Raw genomic sequence first — 18,024 nt, 5'->3', positions numbered from 1 at the left:
ATTAATTTTATAAAATTCAGTGTATATAGAGAGGTGGAACTGAGGCTTCCCTGGGAATAGGTCCTTCCAATTGGGCAGGGCCAAACAGGACAAGAGTGAGTGGCTCACCATATAGACTGAACATTTTAACTTGAAAACTAATCAATAACCTCATAAAGACAAGAATCACTGACAACTTATGCAGATATAATAGAAATGGCCTAACACTTATCAAGAAAAACTTCACATAATGTCAAGAAAGTAGCAGCTAGCTTCAAACACTGTGAAAAACCAAATTAAGCCTTTTTTTAAAAAAGCAGAAAATATTGCAGACTCCATGAGTAACCCAGAGTCAAGAAGGCAGATGATATATATTGATATGGAGACAATCAAACAGCTACGAATGAAAGTTCAAATGATGGAAGAAATAATGGAAGCCACACATAAAGGGAATAATCCAGATGTAGAAAACCAGAAGAAATATATTGATACAGAGTTATTTGAACAGCTATGGAGAAGGTTCAAATGTTGGAAGAAACAATGGAAACCATGAAGAAAGCAAACACTCCAGAGACATGGAGCCAGAAGAAATATACTGATGAAGAGAAAGTTGCACAAATATACAAGAAAATGCAAAAGATGGAGGAAAGAGTTGAAACTATAGATAAAGAGGTACAAGAAATTGAAAATCATTACAAGATAGAGAGGGTACATTCAACACAGTATTGGAAATAACAAATGCATGAAAATGCAATCTAGAATATTAAGACTGAAATGGCAGAAGTGTTCAACATGCTGGAAGGACAAAAAAGTAGAACAGAAGAGATGGAGCAGAGTCAGTGAACTGGAAGACAAGAACCTCCATGGAAACATAGTAGAAGAAAAATCAGAGAAGATACATAGAGAAAATGAGGAAACATTAGAATCATGTGGGATGACATCAAAAGGAATAGTGTACGTGTGATTGGAATTCCAGAATATGAGAGTGACAAAGAAAGAAATTTAAAAAAATGTGGAAAATGTAATAGAAGAAAACTTCTGAGGTATTATGAAGAACAAAGAAATCCACATTTAAGAAGCTCAGTGAACACCAAATAGACAAGACCCATAAAAGAAAAACGCTAATACTTATCAAGGTCAAATTCTCCAAGAGAAAAACAAAGAGTAACCTACAAAGGAAAAGCAATTAGATTAAATTCTGATTTTTTCAGCAGAAACAACGTGAGCAAGAAGACAATGGCATGGTATGTAGAGAAAATTGAAAGAAAGCAATTGCCAACTGAGAATCCTGTGCTCAGCAAATCCCTCCATCAACTATAAAGGAGAAAGTACTTTGCAGAAAGGAAGGAACTTAAGGAATTTGTGAAAACAAGACTAAAACTACAAGAACTTTTAAGGGAAGTCCTTCACACAGTGACACCAAAGGAAAGTAGACGGACCATAATGACAAGAAACAAGGAAAAAAAGAAACACAGCAAAATGGTAATGATAAAACCTGGCCTGTCAATAATCAAACTTAATATGAATGGACTAAATGCATTAATAAAGAGGAAAAGAGTAGTTGAATGGATTTTTTTAAAAAGTAGCCCATCAATATGTTGTCTACAAGAGACACATCTAAGAAACAAAGAGAAAGATAGACTCAATATAAAAAGCTGGAATAAATATACCAAGCACATGACATCCACAAAAAAGCAGGAGTGGCAATATTAATCTCTGATAAAAAAGACTTTAGAATGAAAACCACCATAAAAGGTAAGAAAGTGCAATATATAATTATTAAAGGGACAACATTAGTCATCATCTACCCACCAAATGATAAACTTGCTGAACTCATAAAACAACAGTTAACAGAACTGAAGAAAGAAACTGAAGCACGACAATAACTGTCACCAACGGATAGGTCAACCCGAAAGAAACTTAAAAAAGATGCAGAAGATCTAAACTAAACATTCAGCCAACTTGACCTTGTGGATGTATTTCTAGTACTGCACCCAACTAAAACTCAATTCACTTTCTTTTTTTTTTTTTTAATTTAGGTTGTTTATTTTTCATTTCAATGAACATCTTCTATTCACTTTCTTCTAGTGCACATGGAATGTTTTCCAGAATTAATCATATATTAGGGCACAAAGAAAGCCTCAACAAATTAAAAAACTTTCAAATAATACTATGTGTCTTCTCAGACCACAATGCCATAAAACTAGAAATTAACCACAAGAGGATAGAGCTTATAAAACCACCCATCTGGCAAAGTTTAACAAGACAAGAAGTAATAAATGTTGGAGAGGATGTGGTGAGAGAGGAACTCTTATACATTGTTGGTGGGATTGTACAAAGGTACAACCACTCTGGAAGGCAGTTTGGTGCTGCCTCAAAAATCTGAACATAGAAATTCCATATGACCCAGGTTGTAATATACCCGAAGAAAATGAGAACTGAGGCTCAAATGGAAACTTGTACACCAGTGTTCAAAGCAGCATTATTGACCAAGAACATGGAAACAGGCCAGATGTCCAACCACAAATTAATGGATTGAGAAGTTGTGCTTGTTGTTATTGTTGTTATGTGCCGTCGAGGAGCTTGTGAGTTATAGCGACCCTATGTACAACAGTCCTAAACCCTGCTCTATCCTGTGCCAATCTCACTGCCTCTGACACACTCACCCTGATTACCTCAGTCACTGAATCAATCCAGCTCATAGAGGATCTTCCCCTCTTGCACCGTCCCTCCACCCTCCCAAGCATGATGTCCCTCTCCAAGGACCTGTTTCTCCTTGCAACATGTCCAAAGTATGTCAGACGAAGCCCCAGAATCCTTGCCTCCAAAGAGCTGCCTGGTTTAACTCTCTACAGGATCAAACTGTTTGCTTTCTAGGCAGTTCATGGTACGTTCAATACTCTTCTCCCAGCACCACAGCTCAAAGGCATCAATTCTCCTTCTATTCTCCCTAGTCATTGTTTAACTCTCTGATCCATAACAAGTGATTGCAAAGACCATAGCCTGTATTAGACACACCTTAGTCTCCAGAGTGACACCATTGCTCTTCAGTACCCTGGACAGGTCCCTAACAGCAGACTTTCCCATCACAATACATTTTTTTTATTTCCTGGCTGCTGGTGCCAAGAGTGTTGACTGTGGAGCCAAGCAGACTGAAGTTGTTAACAATCTCAATCTCTTCACCATCCATCCTGATGCTGCCAATTGGTCCAGTGGTGAGAATCTTTGTCTTCTTGACATTGAGCCTCAAACCATACTGAAGGCTGCAGTCCTTGACCCTCTGCAGCAAGCATTTCAGGTCCACCTCAGTTTCAGAAAGCAGGGTTGTGTCATCTGCATAACACAGATTGTTAATAGATCTTCCACCAATCCTGATGCCACACTCCTCATAGAGCCCAGCCTCTCGGATAATCTGTTCCTTATACAGGTTGAAAAGGTATTGAGATAGGACACATCCCTGGAGTTCACCCTTCCCAATTTTGAACCATGCAGTGTTTCCCTGCTCTGTTCTGACGACTGCTTCTTGGTCCAAGTATAGGTTTCTCATTAGAATGATCAAATGTTCTGGGATCCCCATTCTTCTCAGAGTCAGCCACAGTTTGTTATGATCCACAAAGTCAAATGCCTTTGCATAATTAATGAAACACAGATATACATTCCTCTGATATTCCCTGCCTTCAGCTAAGATCTATCTGACGTCAGTACAATATCCCTAGTACCATGACCCTTCTAAACCCAGCCTGGACTTGTGGCAGTTCTCTGCTGATGTGCTGTTCCAGTTGTTTTTGGATAATCTTCAGTAGAATCTTGTTTGCATGTGAAATCAATGATATTGTTCTATAGTTTTCACACTCTGTTGGGTCACCTTTCTTTGGAATGGGAACAAATATAGATCTCTTCCAGTCAGTTGGCCGTGTGGTTGTTCTCCAGATTTCTTGGCACAAGTTGGTGAGCACGTCCAGGGCAGCATCTGTTAGCTGAAATATGTCAATTGGTATACCATCTATTCCTGGGGCCTTATTTTTTGCTATTTCCTTCAAAGCAGTTTGAACTTCTTCCTTCATCACCGTAGATTCTTGCTCATATGTTGTTTCATTAAATTCTTCTGTGTCTGCCAATTCCTTTTGATACAGTGACTCAGTGTATTCTTTCTATCTTCTTTTAATACTTCCTGGATCATTTAACATTCTGCCGAAAGCATCCTTGATTATAGGTTTGAATTTGTTCTTCAGTTCCTTGAGCTTAAGAAATGCTGAGTGAGTTTGGCCCTTTTGATTTTCCAACTCTAGGTCCTTGGACATTTCATTGTAATATTTTACTTTCTCATCCCATGATGCCTTTTGGAATCTATGCAACATCCAGGAGCAATGATTTTGTAAATTACTACATAACTTAGGAAGAACTGGAGGGCATTATGCTGAGTGAACAAACTCAGTCCCACAAAGACAAATACTGTATAAAACCATTATTGTAGAATGAGTATGACGATCCAAGGAGGGGTGTGAGGGTAGAAATAGAGGGATGAGGATAGGGGAGATAGGGTGTTAATCATAGGGTTGCATAATTTGATGAGTGTATAGGGTGAAGGAAATGGGAAGGGTCATTTGTGAGAAACAATGTATTCAAACTTTGTAAGTAAATCAGTGTAATATTTAAAAAGCAAAGCAAAACAAACAAAACCCACCCATTTGGAAGACAAAATGACACCCTTCTAGAACATGATTGAGTTACAGAAGAAATAAAGAATGCAATAAAAAGCTCCCCCAAACAAATTATAATGAAAATATAACATACCAAAACCTCTGCGGTACAGCTAAGGCAGTCCTCAGGGACAAGTTCACAGCAACAGGCAAACATAAAAACAAAACAAAACAAAAAACGAAGAAAGAAACAAAATTAATGATCTCACTCAACACGATCAAATAGATAAATAACAACAATCTAATCCAACAGCCTCTAGAAGAAAGGAAATTTTAAGAACAAGAATTGAAAGCAACAAGATACAAACAGAAAAACAATTGAAACATCAACAAAACCAGAAGCCTGGTTTTTTGAAAGGGTCAATAATATTGACAAGCCACTGACAAATTTAACAAAAGGAAGAAAAGAAGATACTAATAAGTTGATTGATTAGTGACAGGGCTGACATCACAATAGAACCAGAAGAAATTAAATCTGTAATATCAGAATATTATGAAAAGCTATATCTGATAAATTTGAAAACATAGAGGAAATAGACAAATCATTGAAACTCATGTCCTACCCAGATTGACATGGACAGATGTAGAATACTTGAACAGACCCATCACAAAAGAGGAAATTGACACTACTGGAACAGATGGCTTCATGTCTGAACATTCTGATGAAATTTATCACCAATTCTGCTTAAATTATTTCAAAAAATAGAAAAGGCAGGAACATTCTATGAAGCAAGCATAATCCTAACACCAAAACCAGGCAAAGATATTACCAAGAAAGAAAACTAAAGATTAATATATCTCATGAACATAGATGCAATAATCCGTAACAAAATCCTAACCAATAGAATCCAAAAGCATATAAAAAAAACAATTCATCACGGCCAAGTGTGATGCATAACAAGTATGCAAGGACTATTAAATTATGAAAAATAATCAATAATGAAAAAACATAATTCAGCACATTAACAAAGCAAACAACAACCATAGGATGTTAGCAATGGATGTAAAAAAGGCATTTGACAAAACCCAACACCTACATGTTCAACACAATACCAATACAGTTACCAAATTCATTTTTCATGGAGCTCAAAAGGGAAATTGGCAAATTAATTTGTAGAGGAAAGAGACCCTGAATAAGCAAAGCACTTCTTAAAAAAAAAAAATGAAATGAGAGGCACAACACTCCTTGACCTTGAAACTACTACATAGAGGTAGTAACCAAAATAGCATGGTACTGGTACAATGACAGTCACATAGATCAGTGAAACAGAATTGAGAACCCAGAAATAGACCCAGCTATCTCTGGTCAACTGATATTTGACAAGGAAATAAAACCTATCAAATGGGGAAATGACAACCTCTTCAGCAAATGGTGCTGGCAAAAATGGACTGCTATCTGCAGAAAGCTAAAACAGGATTCACATGCCACACTGTACACAAAAATCAACTCAAGGTGGATCTGAGACCTGAGAGTAAATCCCCAAACACTAAAGTTCCTAACAGACAAACTGGCACCAAGTCTAGAAGGCCTAGTTTATGGTATAAAGAGACTGACAAATACAGCCAAAATTGCACAATCCTGGAAGGATAAAATTGATAAATGGGAATTTCTAAAGATTAAACCTCTGTGCTCATCAAAACCTTTTTCCAACAGGGTGAAAAGAAAACCTATTGACTGGGAACAAAACATTTGGCAAAGCCATCACAGACAAAGGTGTCATGACGAAAATTTACAGAATATCCCTGGGCCTCCAGAAGAAAAAGACTGATAACCCAATTGCAAAATGGGCAAAAGACATGGGAAGAGGAAGACATTCAGATGGTCAACAGACACTTGAAAAATAAAAAAAAAGCTCAAAAATCTCTGGCAATTAGAGAAATGCAAATCAAAATCACAATGAGATACCATCTCTCTCCAGTAGCAGTGGTAAAGTTTAGTAAGGCAGCAAATAATAAATGTTGGAGAGGATGTGGAGAGATGAAAATTCATATACTGTTGGTGGAATTATAAAATGGTACAACCTCTCTGGAAGACAGTTTGGCATTCCATCAAAAAGCTAAACATAGAAACTCCATATGACTCAGCTATTCCACTATTGGGAATATATCCCAAGGAAATTAAAACTGAGATACAAATGGATATATGTATACCAATGTTCATTGTAATATTAATCACCCTCGCAAAAAAATGGAAACAGCTCAAATGTCCAACTACAACTAAATGGATTGAGAAAATGTGGTACATTCTCACAATGGAGTACATGTTAGCACTCAGGAGTAAGGATTTAAAAAAAAAAACACCAAAAAACCTACATACCTTGGAAGAGACTGGAGAGCATTATGGTGAGTGAGCTAACTCAGCCTTTTAAGGACAAATACTTCACAAGACCATAATTATAAAAATAGGATAGCTAGTAAAACATGTATGGGAACCTGAGGAGGGGAGGGAGGAAGTGGAGGGGTGAGGTTGAGTAGGGGCAAAATGACAGGGTTGCACAGTTTGGCTGGTAGAGGGAGAGAGGAAGGAAATGGGAAGAGTTCAAGTGTAAAATAGGGTAATGATGGGCAAGTTTCAATGGTGATTAATTTTATGAAACATAATGCATGGGAATGATTGTATGAAACACAATATGAATGAAGAATAGAGTGAAACAATGTATATGCACTTTGTAAGCAAACCAATAAAAAATAAGAGAAAAAACAAAACAAAATACAATGTATATGAATGATTTTATGAAACACAATGCAAGCTGAAAGGTTATACAAAACACAATTTATATGAATGGCAAACAATGTACATAAATTATTGTTGTTGTTGTTGTTATGTGCCATCGAGTTGCTTGCAACTCATAGCGATCCTATGTACAACAGCCCTAAACTCTGCTCTGTCCTGTACCAATTGAACTGTCTTTGATACACCCATCCCGATTATCCCAGTCACTGAATCAATCCACCTCATAGAGGGCCTTCCCCTCCCGCACTGTCCCTCCACCCTCCCAAGCATGATGTCCTTCTCCAAGGACCTGTCTCTCCTTACAACATGTCCAAAGTATTGCAGCAAGCCAATAAAATATTAAGGGAAATATTTTTAAAAGTATGAATACACACACACATATGAAAAGAGTACACATAAAAAGTATTTTGAAGATACTATTTACAGTCTTTGAAGTCCAATAAGAGGACAACAACAATTACAATTGACATGACTTCAGTGGACTGGTAATTGTACTTGGATGTACAATCAACACCATGGAAGCAGTTTCAAGATATCAAATAATATTTTCATTGGAAAAATCTAAAGCAAAATATTTCTTAAGTGTTAGCAGGCAATGATTTAATCTTGATGAATAAGCTACAGTTTGCCCAGCTATAGTACTTTCAATTTTCTTGGATAATGAAGAAAGAAGTCCAGATAAGAGACTCCTCAATTATAAATTGGTTAAGAATATTGAATGGAATGCTAGAAAAACTTTTCTTGTAAGGAGTGCAGCCAGAATGCTTGCAAAGATACAAGGATGGACAAAAGAAGAAATTGGGCAGCTCATAAAAAGATCCCCCTCCCAAAAAGTCCTGACCCAGAGGGCTTCACAGCTGAATTTTAGCAAACATTCAGAGATGAACTATCACCAATTCTATTCCAACTTTTTAAAAATATAAAAAAGAAGGAACAATATCAGATTCATGCAATGAGGCAAGCATAATCGTAATACCCAAACTAAGCAAACACATTATCAAAAAGCAAAACTAATGATCAATACCTCTCATGCAAAAATCCTTAACAAAATCATGGCCAATGGCCAATAGAATATAACAGTTTATTAAAAAATATTTCATCATGACCAAGTGAGATTCATAACAAGAATATAAGGATAGCTCAACGTAAGAAAAATAGTTGTTGTTGTTATGTGCCATTGAGTCACTTGCGACTCATAGCGACCCTATGTATAAGAGCTCTAAATGCTGTTCTATCCTGTGCCAACCTAGCCATCTCAAACGCACTTATTCCCACCGCTCCAGTCACAGAATCTATCCATCTCATTGAAGGTCTTCCTCTCCTTTGCCGTCCCTCCACTCTGCCAAACATGATGTCCCTCTCCAAGGACCAGTCCCTCCTTGCAACATGCCCAAAGTATGTCAGACGAAGATTCAGAATCCTTGACTCCAAGGAGCATTCGGCTTCACCTTCTCCAGGACAAACCTGTTTGTTCTCCTAGCAGTCCATGGTATATTCAACACTCTTCTCCAGCACCACAGCTCAAAGGCATCAATTCTCTTTCTATCAACCCTATTCACTGTCCAACTCTCTGATGCATAGCACGTACTTGCAAAGACTATAGCCTGGATCAGGCGCACCTTAGTCTCTAGCCTGATGTCATTGAACTTCAGTACTCTTGAGAGGTCCCTCACAGCTGACTTTCCCAATGCAATACTTCTCTTGATTTTCTGGATGCTGTTACCAAGAGTGCTGACTGTGGAACCAAGTAAACTAAAACTGTTAACTATCTCAATCTCTTCACCATCTATACTGATGCTGGCAATTGGCCCAGTGGTGAGAATTTTTGTTTTCTTGATGTTGAGCTTCAATCCACATAGAAGGCTGCAGTCCTTGACCTTCTGTAGCAAGCACTTCAGGTCCTCCTCAGTTTCAGTGAGCAGGGTTGTGTCATCTGCATAATTCAGGTTCTTGATGATTCTTCCACCAATCCTGATACCACATTCCTCTTCGTACAGCCCAGCGTCTTGGATGAAATGTGCAGAGAGCTGGAGTCAGAAAATCAAAAGGGCCGGACTCGCTCAGCATTTCTTAATCTGAAGAAGCTGAAAAACAAATTCAAGCCATGGGTGGCAATACTTAAGGATACTTTGGATAGAATGTTAAATGATCCAGGAAGTATCAAGGGAAGATGGAAAGAATACAGAGTCACTGCATCGAAAGAATTGGATGACACAGAAGAATTTCATGAAATGACAAATGAGCAAGAGCCTATGGTAATGAAGGAGGAAGTTCAAATTGCTCTGAAGGAACTGGCAAAAAACAAGGCTCCAGGAGTTGACGGCATACCAATTGACATATTTCAACAAACAGACACTGGCCTGGATGTGCTCACTAAGTTGTGCCAAGAAATCTGGAGAACAGCCAGCTGGCCCACTGACTGGAAAAGATCGATATTTGTTTCCATTCCAAAGAAAGGTGACCCAACAGAGTGAGGAAATTATCGAACAATATCATTAATATCATATGCAAGCAAGATTCTGCTGATAAGTATTCAAAAACATTTGGAGCAATATATCAACAGAGAACGGCCAGATGTGCAGGCTAGATTTAGAAGAGGTCGTGGTGCTAGGGATATTATAGCTAATGTTAGATGGATCTTGGCAGAAAGCAAAGAATACCAAAGAATGTCTATCTGTGCTTCATTGACTATGCAAAGGCTTTTGATTGTGTGGATCATAACAAGCTGTGGCTGACTCTGAGAAGAATGGGAATCCCAGAACATTTGATTGTGCTAATGCAAAACCTATACTTGGACCAACAGGCAGTCGACAGAACAGAGCAAGGAGACACTACATGGTTCTATGTAAGAAAAATAATCAACATAATTAATCACATTAACTTAGTATAGAATAAGAACTATATAATCCTTTCAAATGATGCAGAAAAGACCTTTGACAAATTCCAACACCCTTTCCTAATTAAAATACTCAGCAAAATAAGAATAAAGGGGAATTTCCTCAATTTAGTTAAAAGTATATAGCCAAAATCAAGAGCCAACATCATTTTCAATGGAGAAAGACTGAAGGCCTAGCCTATGGTATAAATAGGCCTGTAACTCACAGTGACCCTCTGTACAACAGCTCTGAACCCTGTTCTATTGAGCCTATTTCATTGCCTCCAACACACCTACCTCCAGCCATCCAGTCAATCTATCTTATCCAAAGTCTTTCTGTCTTGCTCCACCCTTCCAAGTATGATGTCCTTCTCCAAGGACTGGTCCTTCCTGGCAACATGCCTAAAATATGTGCGATGGAGCTTCTAAATCTAAGGAGCAGCCTGTTTTCATTGTCTCCTGGACAGAACTGTCTGTTCTCTAACTGTCCATAATATATTCAACACTCTTCTCTGGCACTACAACTCAAAGGTATAGATTCATCTTCTGTCATCCTTAGTCGTAGATCAGTTCTCTGATGCATAGCAAGTAATTCCAAAGCCCACGGCCTGGATCAGGTGCACCTTAGTTTCTAGATTGACATCATTGCTCTTTGGTACTTTAGAAAGATCCTTGACAGCAGACTTTCCCAGTGCAATTCGTCTTTTGACTTCTTTTTGACTGCTATACTAAGACTGTTGATTGTGGAGCTAAGCAAGCTGAAGCTGTTAACAATCTCAGTCTCTTCACCATCTATCATGCTACTGCCAATTGGTCCAGCGGTGAGAATTTTGGTGTCTTGATGCTGAGTTTCAATCCATATAGAAGGCTGCAGTCCTTGACCTTCGGCAGAAAATGCCTCAGTTCCTTCTCAGTTTTGGCAAACAAGTTTGTGTTATCTGCATTAATGCAGACTGTTGAGTGTTCCTCCAATCCTGATGCCACATTCCTCTTCATAGAGCCCAGACTCCTGGATGATCTGCCCCACATACATATTGAAAAGGTATAGAGAAAGGATGCATCCATGGCATATACCTTTCCTGGTCCTGAAACATGTAGTGCTTCCCTGCTCTGTTCTGAGGACTGCTTCCTGGTCCACGTAGAGGTTTTGCATGAGTACAATCAAGTGTTTGGGGATTCCCATTTTTCTCAAAGTCAGCTACAGTTTATTGTGATCCACAGCACAGTCAATGATACACAGACATTCCTCTAATACTCTGCTTTCTTTCAACTAAGATCTATCTAACATTGGTTATGATGTATCCACTACTATGGCCTCTTCTAAACTCAGCCTGCACATCTGGCAGTTCTCTACTGCTGTACCATTCCAGGTGGTTTTGGATGCTTTTTAGCAGGATCTTGCTTGCCTGTGATATTAATGATATTGTTCAATAGTTTCCACACTCTGTCAGATAACCTTTTTTTTTTTTGGAATGGTAATTAATATGGATCTCTTCAAGTCAGTTGATCAGGTAGTTGTCCTTCAGATTTCTTGGCACAACCTGGGAGTGTGTCCAGGGAAGCATCTGTTTATTAAAATACGTCAGTTGGTATATTGCCAATTCCTGGGGCTTTGTTTTTTGACAATTCTTTCAGAGCAGCTTACACTTCCTTCTTCATCACCATAGGCTTTTGATCATACGTCATTTCATGAAATTCTTCTGTGTTAGACAATTATTTTTGGTATAATGACTCCATGAACTCCTTTCATCTTCTTTTGATGCTTCCTGGGTCATTTAACTTTCCGCCCACAGCATCCTTATGTACTGAAACTCGAGGCATGAATTTGTTCATAGTCTCTTCTGACATCCACCTAGGTCATTTCATCTTCTTCCATCTTTGTAACAAGTTTTTTGCATTCTTCACGGATGATATTCTTGAGATCTTTCTACTGCTCATCTGGTCTTTACTCAGTGTTCAATGCTTCTGAGCTAGTCTTTAAATTCAGGAGAGATAGAGTCAAGGTCAGGTTTTGGTTCCTTTTTTTTTGATTGGATTTTTCTTTAGCTTCAGTTTGAACTTGCATGAGAGTAGTTGATGGTCTGTTCCACAGACAGCACCTGGCCTAGTTTTCACAGCTGATTTTTAGTTTCTTACAAATATAATCAATCTGATTCCTGTGTATGCCATCAGTTGAGATCCATCCATATAGTCACCTTTTTTGCTTCTTATAAAAGGTATTTGTTTTTTTTTCTTTTTAATTTATCTTCTCTTTTCCTCTTTTCCATATGGAAAGACACCAGTTGTTGCTTCTTAAGTGGATGCTTGCAAGATTTTAAGACAGTAGACACTACTCACAATATAAGGATGTTGGGTATTAACTTAATGAACTATCTATTGCCAAATTATCTAAATGTCACCTGAGAGTTCAAGTCCAGCTGCTAAGTCTCAAAGTCTAAGTAGCTTTTACAACTGGCCCCCAAAATATTCTATTGTATATGTTAGAATCCCTTCAGTACTTTGGAGAGGTCCCTTAACAGCAGACTTTCCCATGGCAATACATCTCCTAATTTCCTGGCTGCTGGTGCCAAGAGTGTTGACTGTGGAGTCAAGCAAACTGAAGCTGTAAACAATCTCAATCTCTTCACCATCCATCCTGATGCTGCCAGTTGGCCCAGTGGTGAGAATCTCTGTCTTCTTTTTTTTTAATAATTTTAATGAACATTTACAGAGAATTTGGATTTCCATTCATTCATTGCTGCACTTATCTACCCACCCTGCCCTCTCCACCCGCCCCCCAGTTCGCTCCTCTCTTTCAAAAGTAAAAGAAAGACTCCCTCCCTGGTACACAATCCCCCTGCACCCCTCCCACTGCCCCAAGTACATTCCACCATGCAACCTTAATGTATAAAAGGTATTTGTAATGAATAAATAATTGAATGTATAGAATTCTATCATTCTGTCTCCAGCTTCATTTCTGTCACCAAGTCCGTGTTTCCCAACTACCGATCCTTCTTCTCTGTTCCTAACTTTTGCATTCCAGTCACTCATTTTTACTAATGTATCTTGCTTGCTTGTTTGATCGATTTCTGATTATAACAATTGGTAGAAGTCGTCTATTTCCTACTTTTTGGCTCTGTTTGTTGGTGCATACATCTAATTGACAGTACAGGTCTTCCTTATATGCATATGAATGTTATTCTTTCATTCTCAACATTATATTTCAAGATGGATCTAGAAATGGTCTTTTTAACCATGAACGCAAGCCCATTTTGTCTCACCTTATTAATTTCAAGTGCAATAAATAATATCATTCATATTATTGATTTTATTCCTATATATTCCCTCTTGCAAAATCCACATGTATAGCTATTTCTATATTAAGGTTATTTGCGTTGAATAAATCACTAATAGTAAAATATTCTATCATATAGTCTCCAGCTTTTAAAACATCAATATATTGCTTTTCACCCACAATCCTCTTTCTTGGTTTCCATCTTTCTCTTTTTTTCTTCATTCTAATAATCACTTATTAACACAGCGTAGTTACATAATTTAGAACTGCAGAAACTGATATAACAACTCAATTGCATAATTTTTTACTTTAGTTGCTGTTGTTATGTGCCTTTAAGGTGCCTGCAACTCACAGAGACCGTAGAGTACAACAGCTCTGAAGCCTACCCTGTCCTGAGTCAGTCTCACTGACTGTAAGTCAAACTTACCCTCATTATTCCCGTTAGTGTGTTGATCAATCTCATCCAGAGTATCCCTCCACCCTCCTCAGAATTATGTCTTCTCCAAGGACCAGTCCCTCCTGGCCACATGCCCAAAGCATGTGAGATGGAGTTTCAAAATCCTAGCCTCCAAGTGTCTCCTTGGACACTTGGTTTCACCCTTTACAAGACAGACATGTTTATTCTCTTGGTGGTCCATGGAATGTTAAAGTCTCTTCTCCACCATCACAACTCAAAGACATTGATTCTTCTTCTGTCACCCTTAGTCATTGTTCAGTTCTCTGATGCACAGCAGTTTAGAAGGCTAGAAGTCTAAATTCAAGGTTCTAGCTCTAAGGAAAGGCTTGAGTGTTCTTTCCAGGAGGAAAGTCCTTATTTTCTTCCTTATTTGTAGGCCTGGATTTTCTGGAATATCTTCATATGTCTTGGCTTTGCATGGTGTCAAAGATCTTCCTTGTGCAAGAACTCAGGTCCAAAAAGACCCATTCCATTCTTGGGAATTTTTCCATGGTGGCACTGAGAAATCACCTCTTTCTTTATTTCTTGTAATAGTTTTTAACTTAACGTCTGTTTTGTTTACTTTGAGAATGGCCATACCACCTTTCTTTTGGGTGACCTTAATATTTTTTCCATTCTTTCACATTTAATCTAGTCATGCACAAGAATTTAAAGTGAATCCTTTGCAGACAGTATATTGTTGAATCATATTTTCATTAATCATTCAGCAATTTTTTAATGCCTTTAGACTGGAGAGCTTAGTTTATTTCTATTTAATGTAGTTATTGTTCAGGAAGGAGTTCCATCTGCTCATTTGCTACTTGTTTTGTGTCATATACCTCTCCTTTCATATCTTCTATTACTGTTTGATTTTGTATTTGTCTTTTTTTTAGAAAACTTTTGGTTCCCTCTTTATAATCAACACCCACAGATATAGCAGTCAAGAAGTCAAAAGATGTGTTGCATAGCATAAATGTGTTTCCATGGGTGTTGATTATGGATCCAAATAAAAGGAAATCCTTGAAAATTTCAATTTAGAAGCCTTGTGACTCAGTCGTTAAGTAATTAGCTTCTAACCAAAATATTGGCAGTTCCAACCCACCACCCACTCCATAAGATAAAAATATGTTCACAATTAGAAAAATGACTTCAGTTTTCCATCAAAAGTTAGACAAATGAATAAATTCACATGGATTAATCTTAAATTTCTGTTTAATCTCTCTGTATGCTCTCTATAATCTATGTGCTCACACACGCATACATACATAGAATCTGTATGCTTATATATGCGTACATACATGCACACCACATGCAATTTTTATTATTCTACCTTTCAGCTTTAATGGGAAAACTATTGATACAATGGTGCTGCATAAATGGCATGTTTATAAATGCTGTTGTTACGTGCCTTCAAGCCGAGTATGACTCATAGGGACCCTGTGAACAAAAAAAATCTGAACCCTGTTCTATCTTGCAGCATCCTCACACATACTGACACACAAAAGCCCATTGCAGCTGTCACCGTGTCAATCCACCTGGTAGAGTGTCTCCCTCTCCTGCCTGACACTCCTTCCTTCCCAGTATCATGTCATTCTCCAAAGAATAGCTACTCCTAGCAACCTGTCCAAATAGAAAGGGAGGGGATCCACTTCCTGGGAGTAAGTAAGTGCATTTTACAATTGGGAATTCTAAAACACTGAAGAGTCTTTAGGAGCAAAATGAAGGATTGGTAGAGATTGAAAGAGTGACAATATTCACAAGATTTTCTTATGGGAATTTGTGTTTGGCTGACCTGAAATCACATGCCTCCTGGAAAAGAAAGTCTTTGCTGGAAGACACTTTGGGTAGAAAACCATGAAGAAGTGGTAAATTTACCTTTCCATTTCAGAAAAGAAATATATATCATTAACCACAAAATTGACAATGATGATCTTGTGTCCAAGTATCCGGCGTTTCATAAGTACTGGTTCTCCATTCTCCTGTTCAGCGTTACGAGCGTTAGGAGGGACCGTGACTGAGCGCCCCGATGTATTTGCTGGGGAAGGGAAATCTGAGGGAGAAAGAGAAAGAAATTGAGTCCTCAGGTGGTCCTCAAGCCAGACAGCTTCAATGTGGGTAGAATTTTTGAATCTTTTCCAAGTAGTCATTCCTACTATTTGGTTTAACTTGTTTACTTCAGTTTCATGGACTAGTAAAAAGATTGTAGGAAAGTCCATCTGCTCAGATACTATGATAATACATATGGAAAAAATAAATCATTTTAGCAGTGAAAAATGTTTGCCTAGTGCTTGTCTTATAGAAATACATTGTAGTTATGCTATTCTCCAGACTGTCTGTGGAAAGTGTGGGACTGAGACATGGCAGTCTATTTCCATTAAAACAGATGTGACCTTTGAAGTAGAGTGTGTGGTTCTGCTGATGTTTATTCATGGTTCATTGGGGAAAGGATTTAGGAGTGAATTAGGGAATTAACATGATAAAAAGATAAACCATGAAGAGTAAAGCTTTTTAAAGAAATTGAAAGAAGAACACAAAAGCTACTCTACATTCAAGACCAAATTTCAGACTCTGGTTTGATATTAATTTTGGGTTATTTTTTCCTTTCTTCCCTTTTAGTGGATTTTTCCTTTCCTAAAGGAGCTCTGGTGGTCTATTACATAACACCTCAGACTGCCAATGTGAAGTTTGGCAGTTTGAAGACACCAACCATTTCTTAGGAGAAAGATGGGCAATCTCTGACTGATAAGATTTACAGCCTTTGAAACTCTACAAATCATTATGAGTTGGACTTAACTTGATGGTGCTTGGTTTGGATTTCAGTTTTTCTGCTTTCTTCCTGGGTGACGCTCTTGATGTTTGTTTGTTTGTTTTTTAATTATTATTTTAGTAAGAGTTTGCAGAAAGGATAATTTTCATTCATTCATTCATTCATTCATTCATTCATTCATTCATTGATACCCTTTCTCTTCCCTTCCCCACCCCAATTCACTCTGTAGTGCATGTCTTGTTCCAGATTGTTAATATCTAATTATTCATTCTCTTCTTAGAGCCTCTCCCTTTTACTAGTCTAGTGTAGTGTTTATTGCCTATTCCTTCCCTGCTCTCCCCTTCCAGATGTCCATCCTATTTTGATAACAATAGTTCTATGCAGTAGTTGTCCTTTTGTGACTGAGATATATCACTCAGAAAAATGCCTTCTAGATTCACCTATGTTGTGTAGTCTTTTACATGTTTACTATTTTTCAGTGCTGGGGATATACTGCAGTTTTTCCTATCCATTTGTTTTGTTGACAGGCACTTAGGCTGCTTCTATCTCTTCACTGAATAATGCTGAAAAAAAACACAGGTGTGGATACATCTGTCTTCATCATGGCTCTAGTTTCTTTGGGGTTATTCCCAGTAATGGGATTGTTGAAGTAGTTGAGTACCAGTGAGTTGGTACTGACCCATATTTGACGATTTGGAGGGGGTTCAGATGTAGTCATGTGCAAGGAGAATGCCCATCTTTCTACATTAGCTGCACAAGTCCTTCCCACTAAGCTACCAGAGGTCCCTGCATAGCTTGCTCAACCGATATTTCTAGTTCCAACTTTTGAGAAAGTGTCTGACTGCCTTCTATAGTTGTACCATTTTATATCCTCATCAGTAGTGAATGAGAGTTACACTCTCTCCACATCCTCACCAGCATTTGTTATTTGTTGCCCTGTTCAACTTTACTATTGTTGCTGGAGTGAGATAAAATCTCATTGTTGTTTTAATTTACACCTCTCTGATAGTTAGAGATTTTGAACATTTCTTCATATGTTTGTTGGCTAGCTGACTTTCACCTTTGGTGAAGCATCTTTTCCTATATTGTGCCCATGTTATGACTGGGTTGTTTGCATTTTTCCTATTGAGGTACTGGAAATATTCTATAAATTTTATATATGAGTGCCTTATCATATATGTCATTGCCAAGTATTTTTTCGTAGACGGTAGGGTTCCTTTTGACTTCATTGGAGAAGTTTTTCTTTTGTTTTTTTTTTT

The 18,024-nt window shown here is 37.9% G+C and overlaps 1 protein-coding gene across 1 annotated transcript in view; it reads right to left on the bottom strand.

Annotated features, from left to right (window-relative positions):
* RGSL1 (regulator of G-protein signaling like 1) overlaps window positions 1-18,024 on the bottom strand; it is a 183,880-nt gene that overhangs the window by 7,909 nt on the left and 157,947 nt on the right. Inside the window, exon 16 of the mRNA XM_006887781.1 lies at window positions 15,874-16,048. Coding sequence (XP_006887843.1) covers window positions 15,874-16,048 — 175 coding nt within the window. The remainder of the gene's footprint in view (window positions 1-15,873; window positions 16,049-18,024) is intronic.

This window comes from Elephantulus edwardii, unplaced genomic scaffold (assembly GCF_000299155.1).
Source record: "Elephantulus edwardii isolate Elephantulus edwardi_28Jun2011 unplaced genomic scaffold, EleEdw1.0 scaffold00061, whole genome shotgun sequence".
Lineage (NCBI taxonomy): Eukaryota > Metazoa > Chordata > Mammalia > Macroscelidea > Macroscelididae > Elephantulus > Elephantulus edwardii.
This window is presented reverse-complemented; position numbering and strand designations above follow the sequence as displayed.